The sequence below is a fragment of the Lutra lutra genome, chromosome 4 (genome assembly GCF_902655055.1).
Source record: "Lutra lutra chromosome 4, mLutLut1.2, whole genome shotgun sequence".
NCBI classification, from domain to species: domain Eukaryota; kingdom Metazoa; phylum Chordata; class Mammalia; order Carnivora; family Mustelidae; genus Lutra; species Lutra lutra.
The window spans coordinates 135316244-135344021 of record NC_062281.1 but is presented as its reverse complement, the minus strand read 5'-3'; the positions used below and the strand labels follow the sequence as shown (position 1 = coordinate 135344021).

The 27778-nt window shown below is 38.3% G+C and overlaps 1 protein-coding gene across 6 annotated transcripts in view; it reads left to right on the top strand.

Annotated features, from left to right (window-relative positions):
• Nucleotides 1-27778, top strand: part of TNNI3K (TNNI3 interacting kinase) — a 307291-nt gene that overhangs the window by 200295 nt on the left and 79218 nt on the right. For all 6 annotated transcript variants that reach the window (XM_047725511.1, XM_047725508.1, XM_047725509.1 and 3 more), the window contains exons 18-20: nucleotides 12478-12530; nucleotides 12855-12907; nucleotides 17017-17149. In XM_047725511.1, coding sequence (XP_047581467.1) covers nucleotides 12478-12530; nucleotides 12855-12907; nucleotides 17017-17149 — 239 coding nt within the window. The remainder of the gene's footprint in view (nucleotides 1-12477; nucleotides 12531-12854; nucleotides 12908-17016; nucleotides 17150-27778) is intronic.

Genomic DNA, 27778 nt, shown 5'->3' with positions numbered 1-27778 from the left:
AAGGATAAGGAAGAATCAAGGATGATTCTCTGGTTCTTGTTTGGGTAACTTGATTCATGGTGATATCCTGCACTACAAGAAGAGAAGCAAGTTTGGTCAGGAAGAAGAAGGGCTTGGGGCTAGATGGCTCAAGGATTAAAGAGTCCATGGCACTGAGCAGCACAGATGTTCATGTTGGAAAAAAGTGGAAGGAAAAAAGGTTAGACTAATGAATTGAATGGTGGCTGGTCAGTAAAGAAGTTGAAGAAGTAAGTGTAAGAAAAGCCTTCAAGAATGTTGACTATGGGGGCGCCTGGGTGGCTCAGTGGGTTAAAGCCTCTGCCTTCGGCTCAGGTCATGATCCCAGGGTCCTGGGATCGAGCCCCGCATCGGGCTCTCTGCTCAGCGGGGAGCCTGCTTCCTCCTCTCTCTCTGCCTGCCTCTCTGCCTACTTGTGATCTCTGTCTGTCAAATAAATAAATAAATAAATCTTTAAAAAAAAAAATGTTGACTATGAAGGGAAGGAGAGCAATAGAATGTTGTGCAGAGGATTACCATGAAAAAAGCAGGGTGTTCTGTCAGTAGCTATATTAATTATTCACAACCATGATGCCATGATGTTCCTTAAGCTGCTGTAATTTGCCAAGTCCTAGAGAGCAAAGGGTTAAAAAACTGGTTTAAGAATAGTTTTGCACTATCTGGGGAAATAGGAGATATGTAGAAAAAGAAAAAAAAATAGCGTATACTAAGTACCAAATGTGTGGAACTGAAAATTGTATTATTGGCATTCAGTCTCAGATTTATTGGTGCAGTCTTGTATATTTGGGTAAGATTTCAAAAAGGAGGCAAGACTTCAAATTGTTCTTGAAAAAAGGCTAGGATTTAGGTGGTCAGGAAAAGCATGGGGGAAAGGGTAAATGGGGTGAATAGAGCTTCTGACTTATGCATGGCAGTCAGTGATTAGAGGAGTAGAGTGAAAAGTGTTTATTCAGCTCATTTCTTTATCTTTTCTAGAAAGGTAGGTTTGTTCTAAAGCTTTTTATGTCCTGCGTAATATCTAGCAGTGTGGTGGATGCCAAATAAATATTACCCAAATATTTTTTAAGTAAATGCTGATTCTATAGGTAGCTGACAGATAAGAATTTGCCTGGAGTAAGACTAAAATGGGAAAATTAATATATTAAGTCTCAGAGAATTTATTCAGAGTCAAAAATTTGGACCTTTATAGGAAATATGAAACAACAGTTTGGCCTGAGTAACTACAGAATTCATTCTATGGAATCTAGGAAAAGTTACAGCTGAATATAATCTCTCCATAAAATCTCCCCCATTGTTCCCAGTTGTTCTTGCCCTTTATTCCTGCAGTGTCAGAAGAAATTTTAATTCAGTAAGAGTTTATTGATCACCAATTATTTCCCTGGTTCATGGGTCTCACTCTTGTGGAACTTACAATCTTATTGGAGACAAGCACTGGAAAAGCTCTCTAAGAAGAAATCACTGGACAGGGTATTGAAAAATGGGGATATTTATTTAGAGGAAATTGGAAGTGAATTCAGACTTGGAGAAGACAGCATGAACAAAGAAAGGGAAGCAGAAGGGGGGTAGGAGCTGATGGTATTGAGGGGACAGTCACACAGCAATGACAAAGGGTTAGAACTAAAATAGCCCTAAACCGTCATGGTTGATAACTTATATTTCTATGACTAATACTTCTATCCCACGGGGATAGACTATCTAGTGCCTTAAAAAAAGAAAAAAAAAAAAGAGAAAAAAGAAAAAAAAAAACCTACAGTTCCTCTTCTCAGCAACTGAAAAGAAGTTGAATGGTTCAGTGAATTTTTAAAAAATAGACCTGTTCATTTCTTTTGAATTTTCAAAGTGTCCCTGATAGAAGGCATGTGGGACTAAGAACATTTTTAACCTGGCCTTTTGCACAGATACAGGCATTTAGTCTTCCTGTGCTAAGAAGAGATAGAGATACTACAGTAAAAGCCATTGCTTCCGATTAGTTCAGTAGGTAAGCGGTTTCTTTCCTGAGTTACTTACAAATCCCTGCCTCCCAAAAGGGTGTGAACAAATGCCCCTGAAGCCATCCTTTTTAAACACTCATTGGTGGCTCAGGTTAGAAGGAGACACTCCTTTAGAGGTCCAGCTCAGCAGGAGCACAGCCTCTGCTTGTCAGAGATAGAGCCGCCTGGCCTGCTCTCACAGAGTCACCCAGGTCCTGAGCGGCTCTACTTAATTCGTGAAACCTTCTTTGTTGATAAAGCCCAGCTCTCCTCTCAGCCGTTCTTAAGCACATCCCTCCTCTGCTCAACACATGTACACCTCCTTCGAGTTCTTGAAACAGGAAATTGGCACACAAAAAATCAATGGTTTTGCTGCCACACCAAACTCAAAAGATTCTTCTTGCACATGTCTTTATATATTTGTGTTCTTATTCTCTCGTCTCTCCAGCCTTGTTTCTTTATCCCCATTAGTGTCCAGGATTTAATTTCATCCTGCAGAGATAGAGGGTTAAAACAGACCTTGTGTGTCTGAGTATTTGTGCTCAGAAGGCATGTGGTCACAGAAATACAGTTTTGGATCTGATTTCTGAAGCAAGGATGTGAAGAGTCCTAGCACGCTTTCAGTAGGAGTCGTTGGTGCCCTTAGCATCCATATAACACACTTAACAGAGGCTAGAGACATGCTTAGATCCTCAGAGAGCAGGGAAAACGAAGAGGTGAGGCAGCACAAAGAATAGTTATGTCAGGGGCTGAATCAGGTAATCTTGGCAAAACAAACAAACAAACAAACAACAACAACAAAAAAAACAAGCTCTTCAAATTCTTCCTTTTTGGGTTCAGATTTTGCAGTTTGCATACCTAAGAGGCCTCATCCTCATAAGATTATACCCTGTTAAATGGACATAAGCGAAACTGTAGCCATACCTAGAAACAGTAGTTGTGCTTGCTTGTTGATTGTAGGATACTAACTCGTAGAAATCTCACAATCAATAGCATGAATGTGTGTCGTTCGATTTATTCAGTCATTATCACTCTTCCACTTACATTTCATGGTGTTGAGCAAATAGTAAGTGAAGAGTATGGAGTTTTTTTCACCTTACTCTCAATAAATGGGTTTAACAACAATACAAATCTTATAATCCACCTCTTCAATCCCACTGGCAATGGGACAAATCCAATAGCTTTAGAGGTAAGCCTTCAAATATACTTCTACTGACAGACTGAAGTTTGTTTTAGAAAAAGTCAAGGTTCTACAATCCTTTGCATTCATTGAAGTGTTCTGTTTCCATGGTTTCCAAGAGTTCACTGAAATTAGGCTTTCAGTGTTTAGAAGTTAATGATATGGGGCTTTGGTAAATTTCTTCTCTCTTACCTGTATTATGTTCAAGATCTGTATATTGCTATTCCTGAATTAGTTTGTGGGTCTATTTTGCTGTCAATGTGGGTTTTTCCCCAACGTGCCTTTTCTTAAGAACCAGTGGTAGATACAAACTATCTTAAATCAGTATAATAAAGCCCAACTAGGGTTGCTTTCTGGCAGCATTAAAAATAAAATTACAGTTTTCACTGTCAGTGAAGAACTAGCTTCACAGGGATTAATAGGGAAACCTAGGCTTGAGATTCTCTGGCCTTTGTCAAGGAGGAGTGCCCTGATGAAATAAAATCTAAAAGATAGAGTTCCAGTGGCCTCACTTTTCTGGCAGAAAAAAACAACAACAAAATCTTCTGGATATGGTGGGAGTCGTGGAACAGTTTATGTTGGGCCCAAAGGTACACAGATGCCCAGAATATTAGGTGGAGGCTTTATTAGGCTATGAAGCAAAGTACATGATTCCCAATGTTACCATACAATTGTTAACCGGTTTCTGTGTGCTGCCTGAATTGTGAGGGACCTTCGAGTGGTTGCTGAGGGTCCAGTCACCACATAACATATATAATAAGGAAATACCAACAAGGTCTCTGAACCTAAATGTGTTGTCTCCATTGTCTAGGGCTCAAACCCAGGATCCCCAGCAGTCACCCCTCATGAAAATATTGAATTTTTGACTTGTTTTTTGTTCCCTATGATGTAAGAAGCAGGGATAAAAATGTAAAATCAGTGGAAGAAAAATATCAGGGGGCACCTGGGTGGCTCAGTGGGTTAAGCCTCTGCGTTCAGCTCAGATCATGATCTCAGGGTCCTGGGATCGAGCTCCGCATCGGGCTCTCTGCTCAGCAAGGAGCCTGCTTCCTCCTCTCTCTCTGCTTGCTTCTCTACCTACTTGTAATCTCTGTCAAATAAATAAATAAAAATCTAAAAAAAAAAAAGAAGAAGAAGAAGAAAAGAAAAATGTCAGAAAGAAAGAGAGGGAGGGAGGGGAGAGAAGAAAAAAGAAAGAAAGAAAGAAAGGAAAGGAAGAGAAAGAAAGAAAGAACGAACAGAGGGAAAGAGGAAGGAAGGAAGGAAGGAAGGGTGGACGGAAGGGAGGCATGGAGGGAGAAAGTATGCTTCTGTGACTGCAAGGAGATGATCTATATGACTTGGAAATATTTTTTTAAAGGAAAAGGCACAAAGCTCCAAAGTTAGTAGAGGTGAGTTGCACCGCATTTCAAGGATCTAGGAAGCACCTTACATTATATTTGAAACAAATTGGAGGCAGCTCAGAGTACGGGGGTTACATATTGAGAGGTACAGAGCCACATTTTGTTAGTGGCAAAGGTTTAGGAAGGGTTTTTAAGGGGAACTTAATAGGATAGAACAGTGTAGTTGCCTCTGCTGAAAGTCAAGAACGTGGCAGCTCCCCAGAGGGAGGTCTGGAGCAGAGAGTTCTGGGCCATCAAGTAGTGCCACCAGCACACTGGGGCAGCAGGCAGATCGGGGACTCCTCAGCATCAGGTCTGAATGATTGCTTGTCAGGCAGATGTGTTTGTAAACTAATGACTTTCACAGTGTGACGAGATTCAAAATGAAGCCTAATTGCTTCCACTGATTTAACCCTTGGAATGCTTCCAGGCATGCCGATAGCCATGTGTCTTTAATCATGTAAGTTAATCACCTTCAGGCATTTATCAGAAAACAGTGGCTTATAGCAAGTCTGCAGAGCATTGCTGTTTCATTATTAGGTTTACACTTCTGAGGCTGTCATCTCTTCAAATAAGGACACTGAGAGGTTGGCCACGGTGCCCTTAAACCAGTGTTTGTTAGTAGCAACGGACACAGTCAATTACATGGCTCTATAATTCAGAAAAAAATGAATTAATATTTATGTGGATTTTTTTAAGTGGCTTAAAAAAAAACTCTTAATGGTACCAGAGTGAGAGTAGCAAGTCACCTTGATCCTTCTAAGGCCATCATGAACTCCAGTCTGGCTCTGGAGGTAAGTCAGAATTGGAAAATGGTCTAATAATCAGGCCAGTCTGATTAATAGTGACAATTAGTATTGGACTATAGTGCATAACCAACTGATTATGAATCATTTAAGCACTTTAGGTAAATTTTCAATATAGGCAATTAAAATGAAGACTCATGATGCTTACATAATGACTTCATTAAATTAACTCAGTTCTGAGGTTGGAGTAAAAAAAAAAAAATGTCAGAAAGAACCAGCAGAATTTAACTTCCATTCACTTTTGTATAAAAGAAAACTAGAGAAAATACTTAAAAGATATAAATACATACACACACACCACATTGAAAACAACTTATTCTTTTCTGAAAGTGAACTGTGTTACTATGGAAGAAAGAACTGAAGGTCAGAGCAGGGATTGTATTCGCATTGGATGAATTAAATCTTGCCTTCAGTTATATTTTGTATTCTTCTAAGTGCATGCATTGTTAAGGTTAAAAGAACTTTATTGTGGAGTCATCTGTAAGGGACAAACATTTCAAAGAGACAAATAGTCAGTTCTGTTACATGAACAATTAACCCAAATCATTTGCTTCATGATAAGAGACAGAGCTAGAGCCAACTCCAAATACCGGTATCAATGCAGTCAGGGGAACAAAGATTCCTTTAGGTGAAATGCAGTCATTCAATCAAAGTAGCAAGAGTTTTATAGAATTAGACAATGGGAATGGAAGGAGAAGAGACTCTCTAGGGCTAGGAGTGAGTTGAAGCACTCCATAGTGAAGTCAGTTTCTCCTGTGGGTTTTGATTCCGAAAGTCACATTGTTTCCAAGACTCATCTCTTGATACCTACATGGCTTTATCATTTACAAAGGGCATTGCTTGTAAGTTGTACAAACACTCTGTAAGCTAGGTCTTCCATATTTTAATAATAACCAATACCTACTTAGCACTTCAGAATTTACAAAGCTCCATGTGTGATCTCTTTTTTAACATTTTATTTATTTGAGAGAGAGTGAACAAGAGAGAGAAGGAGTGGGGGCGGGGGCGGAGAGGGAGAAGCAGACTCCCCACTGAGCAGGGAGCCCAAGTGGGATTCCATCCCAGGACTCTGGGATCATGACCTGAGCCGAAGGCAGACGTTTAATTGACTAAGCCACCCAAGCGCTCCTCCATGTATGTGCAATCTCTGGTTCTTCATTCCTCTCACAAGTTTTAAAAAGATGAGAAAGGAAGATTCAAAAAGTTGAAATTATTTTTTGTCCAAATTCACGGGACTAGTAACAGCCAAAACCAGGTATTCTGACTCTGGGTCCTTTTCCTACTTACTCCCTTCTCTTCATCTTATTTCTTAAGACCTTCTCTTTTACTTTAATGATATTTTCCAGAATTAATTCTCACAGTCACTATATTCTTTTCTAGGTCTCTGACTGTAAAAGCCACTTTACAGTCTACCTATTGTATGATAATGTTTCTTCCTTTCAGTTTGCATTTCATTCCCAATCAGATTGTCATCTCTTTGAAAGCAGACACTGTGGTTTCTATCACAGAATGAGGCCTTCCCAGCAAGGAGGGTAAACCTGTGCAGAAATCCACATTGGTGACTTCTATTCCAGCATACTGTTTCTCCTGTAAGGCATGATCACCAAAGACAGTCATAAAACCCTTTGAGCTACTGACGCTGCATGGTTGACTTGGCACACTCATCAGCTAAGCTTCTTGCTTCAGAGCTTGAGCCTCACTTCACACAACAAAATTTCAAGTCCACAAACAGCACAGACTATTAGAATCACACTTGTTTAGATGAAATCAAAATGTTAGATCCAGAAAAGCCAAAAATTACTGTAAGTATGAAGAACTTATTGATGTTTATCTCTCGAACTTCCTTGTATGTTTTTTTAATTATGTTATGTTAGTCACCATACAGCACATCATTAGTTTTTGATGTAGTGTTCCATGATTCATCATTTGCATGTAACACCGAGTGCTCCATGCAATACATTCCCTCCTTAATACCCATCACCAGGCTCACCCATCCCCCAACCCCCTTCCTTCTAAAACTCTCCGTTTGTTTCCCAGAGTCCGTAGTCTCTCATGGTTCGTCTCCCACTCCGATTTCTCCCCCTTCATTTTTCCCTTCTCCGTTGTCCTCCAGGCTATTCCTTATGTTCCACAAATAAGGGAAACTATATGATAATTGACTTTCTCTGTTTGACTTATTTCACTCAGCATAACCTTTTCCAGTCCCATCCAAGCTGCAAAAGTTGGGTAATTATCCTTTCTGATGGCTGAGTAATATTCCATTATATATATGGACCACATCTTCTTTATCCATTTGTCTATTGAAGGGCATCTTGGCTCTTTCCCACAGTTTGGCTATTGTGGACATTGCTGTAAAAACACTGGGGTGCATATGGCCCTCCTTTTCAATATCCATATCTTTGGGGTAAATACCCAGTAGTACAATTGCTGGGTCATGGGGTAGCTCTATTTTTTATTTTTTTGAGGAACCTCCACACTGTTTTCCAAAGTGGTTGCACCAATTTGGTTTCCCACCAACAGTGTAAGAGGGTGAACTTCCTTGTATGGTTACCAAATCTCCTGCCATATGGAGATCATTCCTCAGCATCATGTCACCCTTAAAGATGTTTTCAAAGTTTAAGCATCAAGTGTGTGTGTGTGTGTGTGTGTGTGCGTGTGTGTGTGTGTAAATTGCATATGCGTACACTTGTGTATATTAAAACATCTGTTCACCATTGTCCTCCTTCCTTCCACTGTAACTCTCTCTTCTCATCTACTGCTCCTTATTTCTCAGTCCTTTTCCCCCAGATAATAGGATTTGGACTAAAGGGCTATTTCAATCAATTACTGACAAGTTTGTTTATCTATCAAATTCAAATCAAAAGGGTCTGACTCACAGGGATATTTTCACCAAATGCTATGTACATGAAGATACTCTGTAAAGTGTCATGTGTAACAGAAAACTGTCTCCCCCCAGAATTTCATATAGAAGCAAATGGATAAAAATGAACCTCCCAGGTGGTCTCCTAGGGAAGAAAAAGATCTCAGAATTCTCATCATCTTGTTACCTTTCACTCTTCTGATCCTGATGACATTCTTTGTGTGCCTAGCTGGATTCCCAGGTCAGATTGCAGGTGTCCTGTTCACAGGGATTGTGCTTCATTCATCAACATATGACCTATTAACCACTCTACCAGGGAAGAAGGTTAATCTTTGCCTGCTGTGTCTTGGTGGATCAGAGGTGTATTCGATTTATTTCCATGTAGTTTGTTGACTTCATTCTCATTACCTTATAGTCATATACATTGAACACAGAAATTTTTAGCACTAGCTGTCAGATCTTTCTTCACTCAAGCAGACTTTCTGTAATTTCTGTCTAGACATCAAGCTGAAGAGTCCTGGCTCCTCAGGGCCTATCTGGATGATGTGTGAGTCAGCTTCCCCTTAAAAAGCGTAAACTCTGGAGCCTGAGAATTGAATGCCGCCTCCATTTCTTACTAGCTGTGATACTGGCCATCTTATGTAACCACTGTGATACTCAGTTATCCATCCGTAGAATAGATATGCTAATACCAACCACATAGTGGCTCCATGAGGAATGGAAGAATCATGAAAACACCAGTGCTTTCCTACAGAAGGCTCTCACACAATACTTATTCCCTTTTTTCTTTACTGCTACCCTCTCTGTTACTGCCCTACAACTTTCACTATTCTCACTCGTCTCAAAACTTGCCATTCAGGACAAATCTCAGTAATAAACTCTTGAAGTTACCACTAATAATAATTGTACCACTTCTATTGTCTTAACTGACTTCAGCTCTAAGCTCCTCCCCTTCCCTAGGTATCCTCAACCCCAATGCCCATGACTCTCTGACCCCCCACAAGAGCCAGCACAAAGCCTTAGTGCTGTCACTGATCAGCACAGATTCTCTCAGCTTCACCCCTGCCTATCTCTCTCCATATACTTCACTCCGGGTAATAGGAACCATGACTCAGCAGTAACTAAAAATTGAATGGCTGAATCTTAGAGGTAGTTCTTAAAGTTAGTTTCCATGGTTACTGAGTGGTTAGAGAAGGAATGGACAAATCCAAAAGACAATCTTGAAGTAAATAGAAAATTTTATTTTGTTCCAGCACTTCCTAAAGTTCTGCAGTATTATTTTCATAGTATCCTTTTTGACATTTGGTCCCATTTGCTAGTATGAACTCAGATCACCTTATGTTCCTAAACTGTCATTTCATCCTTTGTTTTGTGTAATTTACTATTGTGTGTTAAGAACTCAAGAGTTCTATCTCCATGTATCAGGCCTAGAACTCCCTTCCCACTTTCATCTTTCCTTGTAATAATCCAACACCACCTCTACTAAATTTTCCTCCATTATTCTATAGCACATACTCCAATTAAGAAGTATATCTTCCTATAATTCCTGATAGAAACTATAAGTATCCCTAACTCTTGACCTTTCTAAGATCATCCCCCAACTTAGACTTCTTTTCTCCCTTTATCTTCTGCCCCATTTCCTCCTCACTACGTCCGCTCACAAACTCTTTGCCTGTCTCGTTTACCACTGTGTATCCCAGAATATAGAAAATTTCTTGATACATGACCAACATTCAGCCAATTTATATTTATAGACTTACAGACTTTCCCTCAAGTCCCACTTCAAAAAATAATTTCTTTTTTTAACCTACACTATTTTCTTTGAATTCTTACATAAGCCACATTCATTTTTATTTTTATCAGCTGATTTTAAGTTCCTTGAAGATGAAATTCATAACTTGCCTCACTTTGCATCTCTCAGAGTATCTTGATAATATGAGGAAATTAAATATCATCTTGGAGGAAAGGTCCATAACCTAAACCAAGAATGTTTCATAAAATGCATTTCTCACCTACTGTTTTCTAGTCTCTGTTCTAAGATCTGAGAGAGTGACCTTCATGAACTAGAGTCTTTGTCTTCACTGTTACTAGTTACCTGTATCTAGTTACTAGTTATCTCCATTGATACACTCAAGTTCTCTGAGTTTTGGACTCTTCTAGGAACTAAGAGGGTTATACTAAGTTCTAATGTCTCTTCCCATCGTAGGATTCTGTGAATTCTAAATATTTACCAGTAGATTGACGAATGGCATTTGAAAAGTACTCATGACTATTTTCTATTTCTTTTGATTTATTTGTTCAACAGATGTTTATTGAATGCTCCGAGGTAATGTGTATGCTAAAAACACCAGAGATACAGCAGTGGACATAATCCATGCATCCTGAGGTATCCTACTTCGCATACCATGATGCCCTGAATGTCCCAGTGACCTAATTCACTTAAATTTCTTTGATAAAAGGGTAAAATTTTGCTAAACCCTCCACCCCAATTCCAGCTAGCTCTTATTAACATAAAATATTTACTTTGGGAGAAATGTAAGCAAACAAATAAATAAGTATTCCATATAGATGTAACTTCTCTGGGGGTTCTCAGATCCGTGATTTTAAGCTATTGCCTGGATGACTACTATAATGGAAAAAGTGAAGGTTTAACCAGTTGTTCTGGGAGGCTTTCCCTATATTGAACTAGAGCAGCTCCATTTACAAATCTGTTTTACATCTTGAAATGATACTCCTAAAAATATATTTTTTTTAATAACCACTGTTCTGGGTAACTAATTGGAATTAAAACAAAATAACAGACAGGATGCTATACATATAAATGTGTGATAATTGGGACTCCATATTCAGTATGTATTTTAATAATATCTTTAAAATGAAACACCCATTATCCTTTGATAGGCCAAGGGATGTGGAATTGAAACTCCCATAAATCCTTCAACGAATCTAGTGGTACAACATTAGATGAATTTTTCTTGTTGTACTTGAACTCCAGAGAACTCCTGATGCTATCAAGTTCTTTTTCATGACAGTCATCACATGTAGCAACTGATAAATTTGTGGTTAAAAAGAACATTTCAGGGTTTTGTTTTGACATCCTTGATTACTTCTACACTGGGTTTTTCCAAACAAAGTGACTTTAAACACATTCTGGATTTTTGGTAGTTGAAAGAGGATTAAGTATCACAGAACTAAAATTCACTAATAATACTAGGGAAGTTCAAAAGTAACTTTCTTATAAAGCTCCAGTCAACACCAAAAAGCATTTGTGTAAAGGATTCAGTGTCTTATTTGGGACTTATTCAGGACTAGAAAATAATAATGTTTTCTTTATATTGATCATGGAGCAAAACAACTAAGGATAGAGGCAATAAAACATGGGATAGCCTATGGACACTAGAAAAAAAAAAAAAAAGAAAAAGAAAAAGAAAAAGAAAAAAAATCCAGTGAAGGATCTCCTAATTCTGAAATGACTTATTTGCAAGCCAAATGTGAAATGAACATGAAGAAAGGCATTCAGTAAGAAGCACTCAAAGACATGCTCGTCTGTAAGATATCCCATAACTCATTTCACCAACATGTGTGAGAAACGACCTTTTTTGGGACTTTCCCAGTCTTGATTCTTGATTTACTTTTTGAAAAGGAAGGACATTCTTAATCTAGTTTGAATTATGGTTTGGAAAGACTTTGATGACCTTTATACATTTTCTTCCCTAAAACCTTAAAAAGTGGTATAGTTAGCATCAGGTTTAAAAACACTCCTTCTTCCTGGAATTGTAGCTAGAAGATATTGGCCAAGACATTTTCCACAAAGGGTCCTTTTACTGTGTTCATGTTGGGCTCTGACTTGAACTGTCCTTATGCCTAGGGTTCCAGCAAGCTGGTTCTCTAGCTCTGACTCTCATACGCTCACAGATGCCTTTGACTGTGTCTGTTACAATTTTATTAGCAACTGAACCTCAAAGATTTGAAAAACTGATCTTCAGCTAATGGGACTTTTTGATAAGTTTAGAAGATATACCCAAAGTTGGATACTGCGTGTGCTTTCCAAGTTAGATATAAAATGATTTTGTATATGTTCCTTTTGAGTTAGCAAAATTAAGAAAATCAGACTCACTAACTTAAGATCTCTGGTCATCTGTTGGGGCTTCTTTATCATCTGGGTAAACACATATCATTCTCTTCCTTAAGTTGCCAGATTCAGAAATAATAAAGTCTACTGAAAGTTGTTTTTTGTTTGGTTTTGTTTTGTTTTTTATAGTCACAATATTCTTCTCTGTGAGGACGGGCATGCTGTGGTGGCAGATTTTGGAGGTGAGACTTCCACGAATAATACCCCAAATGACATCAGTCTCTTTCTTCCTTCCTAGTTGGTGCCTAATATTATCTGATTAATCTGAAAATGGATTTCACACTGACAGCTATGCTTCTCTAAGTCATTCAAATTTCAGTGACCCTGATTCTCAAAAGTATATCATTTATTTTCAGTTTTTCCCCTTTGATATCCCCAACTAAAAAAAAGGAAGTGAGCATTTAAAAAAGGTAGAGGTCCTTGGGGTTTCAAAATTTTATCTGTGATTTTGACCTTGTTTTTAAAGATACTTCCTTTGACATGAATTTGTTTTCTCTCTCCCTCAGAATCAAGATTTCTACAGTCTCTAGACGAAGACAACATGACAAAACAACCTGGGGTTTGCTGCTGCTTGTGTTCCCTACAATTATGAAACAATTAAAATGTGTAAACTCAGCATGAGACGAAGTGAAAGGAGAGCAGCTTTAACTGGAAGCATTGTCATCATCCCAGGGGCAGGATAATGTTTTATGTTTTTATTTTCAGTAAGCTCTCAAAAGAACTCTTTCAAGGCTCTACCAGAAAAATAGATTAGATATATATTTGGGAAAGGCTATGGGCAAAGTAATACACAACTTGTTTAAAATATAACTTAAAAAAGTATATGGCAGGCATAGTTAATTGGTTCTCAGTTTTAGATCTTCTTTATTAAGCAGTGGAGTGAATGTTTAATCAGTAACTAACTATAGAATTTGTAGTTAACCAGCATCTATTAACAACTTTTTTTGACTTTAACATTATAAGGCAGTATGTCACATAACCAAACATTAATATTTAAGTAAAATATAAGTTATAACATCTGAAGCAAGCATAATTGTACTCAAAATGCCTGCTATTAAATTCATTACCTGCTCTCTCCTTTGCTTCCCCCCATCCCCCAAAAGTAACTTCTCTTTCTAGACCACCTCTGTTATTTAATTACCCAAGTTTGAGGTAATTTTCATTCCTTCCTTCCCTGCTTCCACTGACTTTACTCACTTTCTCTGTCTGTTTGCATGCTTGTTTTAAGTTCAACCCAACCTCTCATTTTCCACCTCAGTGCAGGTCTTCATCATCTCTCTTCTGAACTAGAAGTAGGATTCGAACTCCAGTATTCTCTTCCAGTTCATTCTTTGCAACATCAGCCAAGTATTGGGTTCTGTCAGTTCACTTCCTCTTAGAAATCATCAAAGATACCCACTACCCAGGGCATCTGGGTGGCTCAGTCAGTTAAGCATCCGTCTTGATTTCGGCTGAGACCATGATCTCAGGGTCCCAGGATCGAGCCCCACATCGTGCTCCATACTCAATGGGGAGTCTGCTTAGATATCTTCTCTCCTTATTCCTCTGGGCACCCCCACTCCCTGTGCATGCGTGCTCTTTCTCTCCCTCTCTCACACACATAAGTAAATAAATAAATAAATATCCATATATATATATATATATATATGGATATTTATCTATATATATCTCCACTACCCATAGGCCAAATCCAAATTCATTATCTAGCAGCCTCCTGTCCTCCCCAGTCTGGCTCAGAGCCACTCTGTGACCCCTTCTCCCACAGTAACTTCTCTCAGATCCCCTATAGCCCAGCACACAACCCTCCTGGTCATTCCTGAAACATGCCATTCACCTTCGTAGCCCTGTGACTCTCCAAGTGTGGTTTTCTCTACCTGGATAGCCTTCTACTCCACCCCACCTAAAAGGAGTCTACTCATCTCGTAAGACCCAGGAAATTTTATCCATTTTAAGTCACTTCCCTTCCATAACATCCCCTCCCCGCTGCCTCCTCCCCATGTACTTTTCTGTCTGTGCTTTTATGCATTTTGCACTGCTAATTTAAACTCTTATTTATTCAGTCTACAAACATTTATTGAGGGCCTGCCCTGTATCAGGCATTGTGCAAAGGATGAGAAATGCAAAATATGAGAAAAGTTTAATCCTTGATCTCAAGGAGCTCATTTTCTAATGAGGAAAACATGGTAATAAGCAGATAGATTGAAAGCAGTGTGGAAATTCAGTGGTAAATAAGGTGTGACAAAGCATCATGGGAGCTCAGGTGGGATGAATGGGAATAAATTGGGTGTAGGGAAAACAGAAAGGAGTGGCAGGTAGAATGAAAAACAGTATGAGCAAAGTCACAGGGGAGAATGAGAAATGTCAGACTTCCTAGGGGAACTTCAAATAGGTTGGCATTGTTGGCATGCACTGTGTGAGGAAGAGAGAGCGAAAGATGAGTTAGAGCAGAAGGCAGGAACCACATCACGGACCGTGTCGTATTGTAAGCAAGATTATGCATGCTGGTTTCCCCAGTTAAACTTCACTCATTCATCCAACAAATATCTGTGGGCTCTTTACAAGAGGCCAGACATTCTTCTAGGAACTGGGGATATTACAGTGAACAAATTAATTTTCTTATTCCTATGGAGCTAATATTCTACTAAAAAGAGATAGACACTGAACAAACTAACAGAATATATATATTGTTAAGAGACAATGTTGTGAAGAGACAAGTGTTATGAAGAAAAAACAAAGCACAGCATATGAATGTAGAGTAGTAGGGTGCCATTTAGATAGGGCAAGAAGGAAAGATAACATTTGATGAGACACCTGACCAGCAGTCATCCATGTGGGGGGGGGAGAGCAATACAGAGTAAGTGCAAAGGCCCTGAGGCAGAAAAATTCTCTGTGTGTTCAAGAAGAGACTGACTGGAGTGGAATAAGCAAGAGGAGAATGGTAAGATATGAGGTAAGGGAGGTAGAAAAGAATGAGTCCTCTTTTTGACAGGACATACAGACCTGGGACATAGAGATAGCTAAATCAGTAGTTCTCAACCCCAGCTGCACACTGGAATCACTTCAGGAGCTTGTTTAAAAAGAATGCCCAGAAATTCTGATTTCATTGGCCTGGGGTTGATCTTAGGTGCCTGTATCTTTTAAAAGTTTCCCCAGGTGATTCTCAAATACATCCAGACTGGCTAAATAAATTTTTGTGGAAAAAATTGAATTGAATGTCACCAACAGCAAGTAATTTTTTTATCCTAGCAGTGTAGTCTTTAAGCACAGCACTACTCTAGATTTATTCTGAAGACTATTTTGTTTCCTACTAGTTATGTGGCCTTGTGTAAGTTGGCTAATTACTCTATTACTCCCCTGTGGAAAAATGGGCACATTGTATGCCTACTTCCACTTAGGCAATGTTGTGTCACAATGCATAATCTGCTACATAAGTGGAGGCTATTTGCAATGTGAAAGCTCATGTGAAAGAATTGTATATAAGTACCATAATCGGAATAGAGATATTCTTGGAATGCTGTAATTATGCATGGTTTCAAAATAAGGTAGACACTTCAAAGAATTATCAGCAGCCAGCTCTGCATAGAATTTCGGGAAGAGCAATAAAAGGATACTGGTTTCCTTCAGTGAAAATACAAAGAAGGTTTGGTGAACTTCATTGATAAGGTTATGGCTCCATGGGATTTTAGACCTGGAAGGACTTGCCTCCTCTGTTTTGCCCTTGAGGAATCTGAGGTCCAGGAAGCATATGAGATTTGTCCAGAGCTGCCCAAACAGGCAGTGGTAGAGCTAAAACTGGAATTTTCATCTCCTGACTCAAAACCTAGTGCTCTTTCCCCTAAGCCACAAATAAACCAAAATTATGCATTTGCATCCATCCCAGAATGGAAACTTATATTTAAAACCAAAAAATATATAACTGCAAGTGAAAAAGAATGTAAATAATGCCATCAAAACATGAATATGAAACTTGGTACAGAGAAAATTATAACAGTTTATAGACTTTGGTCCTGGAATACTTATTGCACAAACCGCATTCAGAAATAACACAACTGGGCCAACAAAGGCGATGTGACAGATGTGATCCTGCCCGTAAAATATCTGCTTTGTAGGAATATTCTGGGTCCTCCCCTAAGGTCCTTTCTCTCCTCAGTCATGAAGGCACTGTTTAAGGGTCTAATTTAGTGACTTCCCGAATTACAACCTGAAGATCTAAAGGAGGGAAGGTGCCTCCCACATGTGTGATTCACCCCCAGGGAGGCATAGAGCTCTTGGATGAATCGTGATTGGCTTTTCAGAAGCCTGTATGGCTTCTAGGGGTAAGATGCTCAGAAGTAAACAGAAAATGCTGGGCTGTGATCATCATTTTATAAGACTCAGGGTTACTAGATGATTAATATTGTTGCAATATTTTTGGAAGAATTATGAATCTCATGAACTTCCAATGATTTAAAAAATGCTCTTTGTAAAAATAAGCAACAATAGAAAACCTACTCTTTATGTATAAACACACTAGTTTATTGCACAGTATAGGGCAATCAATGTTATTTTATGTTTATATCTTTTGAGAACAATGCGAGAACACTTAAATCCTTACTAAGAAAAACAGTGTTCTACAATGGGATAACTAAACATTTGGTAAATGACTTGTGGATGTTTCTGGACACACAGAACCTCCGCTGGATGGCTCCTGAGGTGTTCACGCAGTGCACACGCTACACCATCAAAGCTGACGTCTTCAGCTATGCTCTGTGTCTATGGGAACTCCTCACCGGTGAAATTCCATTCGCTCATCTCAAGCCAGGTAAGACATCCTGCCAAGTTTCTCTGTTTTCCAGAGTTCTGTGCATTTTCATGACTTCAAGAAACACTTATTTCCAAAAAGTAATACTCTTGGTGGGTTGGCAAGGTGAGAATTAAGTAAACAATTTCAATTTGGTTGTTTTGTTTTGTTTTAAAAAAAACTGTATTTATTTATTTGAGAAAGAGAGATAGCGAGAGAGAAAGAGCACAAGCAATGGGGAGAGGGATAAGCAGACTCCCCACTGAGCCAGGAGCCTGAGGCAGGGTTCTGTCCCAGGACCCTGAGACCAACCGTGACCTGAGCCAAAGGCAGACACTTAACTGACTGAGTCACCCAGGCACCCCTCAATTTGTTTTAAAGCGTGAGCCAATAATGTAGACACTGTTATATCTATTTTTTGAGATTAGATTCTGATGCTTCTTTTTAGTGTGTATATAAGGGTGAGCTGAAAGTAGCAACACATAAAAATAAACTCTCAGGACTGTTTTCTGCTTGTCTCACATTATAGAAGGGAATTGCTTTTCCTGGTAATTTTGTATTACATAAATGGATATCTTCCAAAAATGGGGCTTTGTGAGTGAGCCTAATTTTGGGTGATAATATACATTAGACTCTGTGTACATGTAGACTGTAGAGGTATGCAGTCTAATCCCATGAAAAATATACACATACTTGAGGTTTAAGGTAAATTTTATTTACATCTGCTCTTCATTTTATTTGAGTTGATTTTATGTCTTGTCATTCTATTTACTTTCTTGTATTCACCATGCGACTGGAAATTTGCCCCCAGCAATCACTCATCTGATTTATGGCTTTACAGGTTTGCCTTTTCCAGTATGTCCTATAAATGAAATCATGTTGTTGATTTTTAGTAATTCATTCTTTTTTTGTCCCTGAGTAATATTCCATTGTGTGGATATGTCTCAATTTAATTATGCATTCACAAGTTGGTGATTATTTGAATTATTCTTACTTTGGGACTACTATGAATAAGATAGGTAAAGCCATTTAGGTCTTTGTGTGGATGGTTTTATTACTCTTGAATAAATATGTAAGAGATAATTACCAGATCTTATGAAAAGAGTTTTTCTAAGGCATTTGTACCATTATGGATTCCCACCAGCAGTGGATTAGAATTCCAGTTGCTACACATCCTGCCAGGACTTTTTTGTCACCTGTTTAAAATAAAATATTAGCCATTTAAGTAGGTATCTAATGGTATGCTGTTGTAGTATTATTTTATAATTCTCTGACAACTAATGATGTTGATAATCTTTTCACATGTTTATGTGTGTTCATGCCTATTTCTTTGGTGAAGTTTTTGTTCACATTGCCTTATTATTCACTTGTAAGAGTTCTTAGATTCTAGGTAGAAGTCTTTCATCTGCTATGCATTTTGAAAGTATTTTTCTCTAGTCTGTGGCTTGCCTTTTCATAGTCCTAGCAATGTCTTGAAAGAAGTTTTTAGTTTCAATGAAGTCTACCTTATCAAAGTTTTAAATCACATTTTTTGTATCCTTTCTAAATTATGGTTGCATCAATAAGGCCACAAAGATTTCCTCCTATGTTTTCTTAAAGAACTCTTAGAGGTTTAGGTTTTATATTTATAAAATATATTTGTCTTTTTTTTTAATGGCACAGGTATGAACTTTTGTTATTCTTTTGCTAATTTATTTGTTTTTTGGGCACCTGGGTGGCTCAGTCAGTTAAGCATCTGCCTTTGGCTCACGTCATGATCCTAGAGTCCCAGCGTCAGTGGGGAGCCTGCTTCTCCCTCTCTCTCTGCGGCTGCCAGTGTTTGCGTTACCCTCTCCCCTCAAATGAATAAAAATCTTTTAAAAATTTATCATAAAAAACATATTTGTTTTTTAATATGGATGTTTAATTTTTCAGCATAGTTTGTTGAAAAAACTTTCCTTTCTCCTTTAAATTATTTTGGTAGTATTATAAAAAATCAATTGCCCATATATGTATTTATTTTTGAACTCCGTTCTCTTGATATATGTCTACCCTTAGAATTCTATTCTAAGAGTATTCTAAGAACTATGCCTTACCTTAGAACTCTGTTCTATTGATATATGTCTACTCTTACTCTAATAGCATATTATATTATAAGGTTACATTTAAGTCTTGAAATCAGGTTAGATGAACCTTCCAACTATGTTCTTCTTTATAGAAATTGCTTTGGCTCTTCTAGGCTTTTTGCTTTTCTATGTAAATTTTAGAATCAGCTTGTTTATTTCTACCAAAAAAAAAAAAAAAAAGCCCACTGAAATTTTGGGTGGATTACACTGAGTTTATATAGATCAATTTAGGAAGAATTGACAACTTAAGCATACTGAATCTTTCAATCAGTCCACATGGTGCAGCTCTCCCTTCAGTTAGGTCTTCTTTAATTTCTGCCATCAGTGTGTTTGTAGTTTTCAGCATACAAACCTTGCACATTTTTTTAGACTTATCTCTATGCATTTTGTATTTGATACTATTGTACATGTTATTCTTTAAAATTTCAATGTCCAATGGTTCTTTGTTAGAAGAGAGGTATAATTAATTTTTAAATATCAACCTAGTACTCTACATATTTGCTAAATTTACTTACCATTCAACTACCTTTTTTCTACATTGTTTGGGATTTTCCACATAGATGATTTTGTGATCTATAAATAAAGACCTTCTTCTTTTCAATCTGTATATCTTTTTATATCTTTTTTTTACCTTCTTGCACAAAGACTAGTGAACAATGAACAAAAAACAGAAGTGACAAGATATATACCTCAAATCTAACTCCTAAAAATTTCACCCACCACCATGCTAGTCAAAGCTACTGTCTTTATCACTGTAACTAATGCCATTTGACTTCTTTCCCTTCTTCTGCCCCACTTCCTTTGAGACATTTTTGCTCACTTACTGTCATATGACCCTAATTAATTTTTAGATCTTAGCTTAAATATCACTTATTCCCAAAACATCTTCCTTAATTCTCTAATATTGAGTTAATCCAATCTCCCCCATGCCCCATCATTTATTATACTATTTACCATATTTTACTCATACAGTTTTGGAATTTTCTCTACTCCATTATCCCCTGCTAATTACACATGAATATTTTGGAGAGATAAAGATCCTTTCTGTCAGGAACCACCCAGAAATATTTACCCTTTAAAGAGAGAATATTATATTAAAATAACAGTGAAAAGCCTTGCCTAAGAATAACTTGATTGCGATATCCCAGATATTAGAACTTACCGTACTTTATTGGAAAGAGAGTTTGTTTATGATAGTTGTTGAATTTTTTAAAGTTGGACAGTGACCATGCATCAAGAAATGAGACTCCTTGTATCATTGCAGTGGTTAGGCAATCTAACATATGTTCAGCAATAAATCGTGTGAAGCATCAGATTCAATATAAGCTACATATTAGCCACTTACAAAGAGGAACAAATCCATGACTACAATGTATGACAACATTATCAGTTACGGTAGTAGCAACATTACACAAGGCTCTTCCTCCTGGATTTAGTAGTAGTACCCTATCTCCTGAGAGAAATACAAAAGTGGAACACAAATATTGGCATTGACTCTTATGCAAGGAATGAGTATACATGGAGAAGAACATGAAGTTAGAGTCTCTTTTGCATAGGCCATGTTCAAATTAACCTTATAATCTCAAGTTTAGAAAGAACCAAAAGCCATCATATCTGGCATTCTATGGATCACCTGAGACCAGATGCCCAAAGGACCAGGGGAAATGGGCAAATGCTTGACCCAGGACAGTGTGATGGACAGGAAGTCATGTGCTCTGACTCCAGGGGACAGCTGCTACCCAGCTCCAGCCAAACTGTGCCATGAAGAAGTGTAGGGATCACTGCTCACTATTACCATATAAACTAATTTCTGTGTGTGTTTGTGTAGAAATCTAAAGGTTTGGGGTGCCTGGGTGGCTCATTCAGTTAAGCATCCGACTCCTGATTCAGCTCAGGTCCTCATCTCGGGGAGATGGAGCCCCATGTTGGGCTCTGAGTTGGGTATAGAGACCGCTCAAGGTTCTCTCTCTGCCTTGTGCATCCATGTTCACACACTCTCTCTCTTTCTGTCTCTCTCAAAGAAATAAAGAAAGAGAAAGGAAGAAAACTGAATGTTGGCAATTAATTCAGTTTTGAAGAAAGCATTTTTCAGGCTAACACCATATGGGCTAAAGAGAATCGGCATAATGTGTAAGAACGTGAGCCTTGTGACTGTACGCAAGCTACTTAACCTAGCTGTACTTCACTTTGTTTTTAAAATGGGGATAAGGGGCACCTGGGTGGCTCAGTGGGTTAAAGCCTCTGCCTTCGGCTCAGGTCGTGTTCCCGGGGTCCTGGGATGGAGCCCCGCATCGGGCTCTCTGCTCAGCGGGGAGCCTGCTTCCTCCTCTCTCTCTCTGCCTGTCTCTCTGCCTACTGTGATCTCTATCTGTCAAATAAATAAATAAAATATTTAAAAAAAAATAAAAATAAAATGGGGATAATAATGAGCCTACCTCAAAAGACTGGAATGGTGACTAGGAACTGGAAGCACTCAATAAATATTAGCTACTATTATTATTTTTAGGCTATTGTTGAGGGATCCTCTGCCTGGGAACTGTGCTAGAGTTAAGAGGAAAACAGAGAGGAATAGGGCATTGCTCAGGCCGTCATAGTAAAGAGCAGAGGTTAAGTCCCAACTAGAGAGAAGCAGAATGCTGAAGATGCTCCCTGGAGGAGTCTCCTGCCCAGATTGTGCAAAAGGGGGAGAGGATATAAGAGAAGGAATCTAAAAAGAGGTGATAACTGAACTGCAAAAAGATGAAAACTAATTAAATAGATAAACAGTGGGGAGGTAGAGAAGGAGTTGCAACAGAAAACAGTATGGGCAAGGTGCAGAGGCATGAGAGATGCACAAATAATTCAGTAGGGATGAATCAGAGAATACAAGGAAACCCATCACAAGACACATGCTGTAAATGTAAACCTAGAGCCAGGTGGTGAAGGGCCTGTGTGTTCGCAGTGAAAGTTGCTGCAGGGGTTTAAGCAGGGCAATAATACAACACTAGTATTATTTTTGAATGCTCTCTCTTGCTACAAAGCTAATTCTGGATTGAAGAGGCTTGAAACCCAGGGCAAGGAGACCAGGTATTCTAGATAAGAATGTATAAAACCTTAATTAGGAGAGTGGCTTTAGAAGAGAAAGGAGAGGCTGGTCGTGGGAAATTTGAATGGGACTTGCTGGTGGGCCAAGGTGAGAGCCCAAGGGAGAGGGAGGAGTCAGGGTTAACTTCAGGCTTCTGGCTGAGCCAGCAGGAAGATGATGGATCCAGGAAGAAAGCAGATTTGTGAGAGAAGTGACAAGATTAGAGAGAAAAGGAGCCAAGGTGTGAAGCCAAGCAGAGAGAGAAGAACCAGGCAAGATGAAAAAGGAGCTGGTATGACCTGGCAAACAAGAGCTGTACTGGATTCATTTCAGAGAAAGAAACCAACACCTGCTTCCCAGATTTTACGTCTCTCCCGGGTCTGTCTCCTCTGATATATCATCACAAAGTAAAGAAGAAATCTAGGATAAATTAATCCATCAATATGTATCTTATCCAATCCCATTCCCTTATAACCAAGTACCAAATTTTGTGGATCACTTTCAGATTATAGTTTGAGGCCAAAGAAAAAGCCTCTTGTTTTCCTTTTGTTTTCCTGTGTGATGCCAGCTGGTTCACAAGGAGACTCAACTCTGTGTCCTGGGATTCCTTAATGCCAAGCTGTATCGAAGTCTCGGATGTGACAGCAAATTAAGAACATCTGCCAATTCATTCTAGCCAGATTTCGGTGAGACTTCATATTGAGGTTTTAACTCAGGTTTGCAAACTGTAATATAGGGGCCAAATATGGCTTGCAATTTTTTTTTTTTGTCTCACATATGATTGTAAAAAATAAGAATTTAAGTACATTTAGAGACACAGTTATATCACAGGATCCCATATTTGTAGCAATTTGTGTCTGCTATCCATGTTTAAATATTAGATGTTCTTCTCCATACATGATTAGAATCCTAAAGCATCCTAAATATAATAACCTTGAAAGTCATAAGCACTTGATGATGTGGACTATGCTTTGACATGTGATAGGAAAATAGGAAGATAGGAGTAAGATAAAGTCCTGAAATCCTGTGTTTGCTGTGCTAATCTTGTAGAGCCAGCCAATCACTACAGAGATCACTGGAAAGATCAAATCAGTCCAATGGATGATGATATTTCTATGAACATAGCTGATATTAACATTCCAATACTTCATTACACTGACAAAGATTGCAATGAGAATAGACATTGGTGCAAATTAATCTATTCTTCTGACAGTCTGTAATGAGAATGGGATGTGGTTTAAAAAATTAAGCCATTCTTAGTGCAATCTCAAGATTGCAATCTCGTGGTCTCTCTCAGATGCTATATGCTCTGGTGATATATCATTGAGAAGTGTCAGTTTAACAAATAATGTGTCTTAGCGCTTGCTGTGAGAGTGGCCCATATTTGCTTTGTTTCACCAAAGCCCAACCCATAAAAACAACAAGGTAGAATCAATTGTGTTTTTTAAAACACACATACACACAATCAAAACTGAAAAAAAAAATTCTAGTAGTTTATGTTCGTCAAAGCTTACAAGTAAAATGTTGCACTTTATTGCTCTTTTTTTATATGGATGCCTGGACTTATTTTTATAAAACCTAAGAGTGATAGTTTAACTTAGGAATTCAGAATCTAGTACCAATTTATCCATAAGCAATATAGCTAATTAAATTCACCATGAAGAGCTGCATAGTCATCCTCTCCACAGTGGCCATATCGCATTATGAGCCGGGGCTGGTGACAGATGAGATGGTTTGTAGCCTTGAATTTGCAGTAACTCAATGCAACCTTTTACTGGGTATTCAGACTCCCAGAAAACCTCAAAAGGAACTATGATTTCTGATCTAAACAGAACAGAAAATATACAGTGTTTTTGATATCTAGTTCTCCAGATTCAGAGTAAAAGGGATTGGTGAAACCCTTAGCTCTGTAGATGATAATAATTACAGCAACAACAGCTAATGCTTATTGAGAACCAACAATGTGCCAGATGCTCTCTGTACACTATCTCCCTTAATTCTAACAATAACCTGTGGTTTAGGTTCTATTAGGATAAGATATATGCTCAACATCACACACCAGTAAGAGGGACAGTCAAGACTTCAGTGCATGGCTCCTTGTCCCCAAAGCCCATGCTTATCACCAGTACACGATGTCCTCAATGCTTCATCTTACATGTACAAAAATTAATACTCACCGAGGCAAATTAGCTTAATTAGGATCTCTCACAGAGTTAAAAACAAAACCACACTGGAAATTAGGCCCCCACATCACATTTCCTTGTTAAAGACATTTCTTTCTTTTCTTTTTAAATTTAATTTTATTTATTTATTTGAGAGAGAGAAACATAAGAGAGCGCATGGGAGAAAGCGAGAGCACAAGCAGGCGGGAAGTGGTCGAGGGAGAAGCAGACTCCCTGCCAAGCAGGGACCCCGATGTGGGACTCAAGCCCAAGGACCCCAGGATCATGACCCTTGCCCAAGACAGATACCAGCTGACTGAGCTACCCAGGTGCCCCAAGGCCAATTCTTAATGGTGATACTGTTTCAGTTTATAGAAGCCCCCTCCCCAAATGTTCTGATAAAAAGATAAAAGTATGAATTAAATATGCCACCAGATCTCAATCATTTACCTAATTGTGTCATAATTTAATATTAAACTAAGCATATTCATTCTGTGGTGTTTCTTAGTGACTAGGCATTGTACTCTGTCCTAAAGACATAATAATGAGCAAGACAGCAATTGGCATTAATCCATAATCCTTATTTATTTGTACAAAAAATGTGTACTGAGTCATCTATACCATGACCTGTATTATGTCCAGTGAAATCGTATTTTGAACTGCCTCATTTATTGATTCATTTGGTGCATTTCAGTTGGGTGCCTACTGATTAGCTGTCATCGTGCTAAGCACAGGAGATACAATGGTGAAAAGATACAATTCCTGAGCTATCTATTTACAGAGGCAAGCAAATAAATAGGCAATTAAATATAATATAGTATATGCTATTGTAGTACCAGGTCTATGGGAGTACATAGGAAGGGCACCCAGAGACAGTTCATTAAGCTAAGACTTAAGGGACACTAAAATATAATGTAAGAAAAGAGGGTGCGTACAAGAACATTTCAGGAAAAAAAGATCACCTTTCCGAATTTGTGATTGAATCATAAAAAGCAGTGGAAAGTCCAGTAATTCATCTTTTTAAAAATTATTCATTTATTTACCAAAGTTTATGGAAAAGCCTAACACTTTTGTTCTTAGCTTATTATCGCCCACATGGAATGTTCAGTACATTTGTTCACGTGAATAAGTGAATGAAGGTTATCACATGCTGTACAGAATGCCTGTTTGATGATCTCTAGTCATATCCCTTTTTTTCTTGATAAAGTATTAATAAGCAATAAAGAACTTAAATCCACAAATCAAGATCGTGGTTATATAAACTTTTGAGGCTGACTCACAAAATCTTGTTTAATTTAAGCCTCATTCAGGATGAGAGTGAGAAAAAGCTATGCTCTAAAATTGTGCAGTCCACTATGGAAGCTACGAGACACACGTGGCTACTTAAATTTAAATTTATATGAACTGAAACTGAAGTAAAAGTTCACTTATTCAGTTACACCATTTTAGTGCTTAATAGCCACATTTTAAGTGCTTAATAGGCATATGTTACCATGTTGAACACTGCAGAACATTTCCACTGTTATAAAAAGATCATTTAGATAGTCCTACTCTAGCGCTAGATTACAAGTTTCACTAAATCATTGATAATTATCACAGTGCTGAAAAAATGGTAGGTGCTCAATAGTTATTGATATTTTCAAATTTAGCCTTATTCTCTTTTAATAGCAAAGTTTCACTTGTAAAAGTAGAAACCAACATGTACATAAATCATTTAACATACTTTATGTAGCAATCAAGGTAAACAATTTGATGAATGGGCTGACAGTCTCTTTCCTGAATCTGGAATACCAGAAAATTTCCCAGCTGTTGGTGTAACATGGCCACTTAGGCAAGACTGACAAAGTAATCTCAGAGGTGACAAATCTCAATTCCATGACCCCTCATGTTGCATTGCCCACTTTCTGGTGGAGGTGCTAATGAGTGGTATCACTGCCAAGAGTGCACAAAGCAAAAAGGAGAAGGAGATGCCAAGGCCTTGCAGAATCTGCTTTGAATAATGAAGAATTAAGTATCGTTCATCTTAAACTGATTTTCCAGACGCAGTGCCAAGAAGCAAACAGGTAACTTTACAGACTTGATATCAGAGTCTAAAAGGGTTTCAGAGGAGACATTTGGCACCTGCATCTGAGTTTAACTCACTTTATGAATAGTCCCTCCCCACCCATTAGGATATGTATAATTAGTTTAAATGTGTTCACTACACTGGCTTATGTGCTTATAGCTGCACCAGCTCAACAATATCCAAATGGTCATAAGGTGAAAAAGAAGAGTTTAAAGATCAGTGATTATTAAGCATTAGTTAATTTGTTTGCTTATTTATTTACCTCATTCCAAAAAGAATTAAAAATCGTCAAGAGTAGCCAATGGGAGAAACCTAACACACCTTGTTTTTTGTGACACAGAAGACACATTTTATAAGTGACATTACATTTGCTAAATATTTTTTTTAAAGATTCATATTCATTTATTTGACAGAGAGAGAGATCACAAGTAGGCAGAGTGGCAGGCAGAGAGAGGGGGAAGCAGACTCCTCGGCCAGCAGAGAGCCCGATGCAGGGCTTGATCCCAGGACCCTGAGATCATGATCTGAGCCAAAGGCAGAGGCTCAACCCACTGAGCCACTCAGGCGCCCCCTAAATATGTTTTGACCAGTCTTTTGTTTCTTTGTTTTCTTAGTGTCAGCAAATATAACTGTAGCTAATAGTGGCTAGAAAGGTTTGACAAATGTGACAATGCAAATATTCTACAAACGGCATTGAAAACAAGAGTAGAAATGGAATTCCTGTCTCTGCCCTCTGCCCTTAACTTGGAATAATTGTACGATTAGAACTGCTGTTGTAAGGAAGGAAATATTAAAATACCAGACAGGCAAAGAAAATGAACTTAAAATTTTAAATACAAATAACCAATAAATACTTAGGAAAATTTTTTTTTTTCTTAAGATTTTATTTATTTATTTGACAGACAGAGATCACAAGTAGGCTGAGAGGCAGGCAGAGAGAGAGAGGAGGAAGCAGGCTCCCTGCTGAGCAGAGAGCCCGATGCGGGGCTCGATCCCAGGACCCTGGGATCATGACCCGAGCTGAAGGCAGAGGCTTTAACCCACTGAGCCACCCAGGTGCCCCTACTTAGGAAAATATTAAGCCTCACTATTCATCAAAGAACAAAACTTAAACAACAAGAAATGAACTGATATATTTGCCTCTCATATTAACAAAATCTTTTACAAAATGAGAAAGCCTAATACTGGTGTAGATGTAATGAAAAGTCTCTCACACATTGGCCACTGAGAGTGTAAATTAATACAACTCTTTAG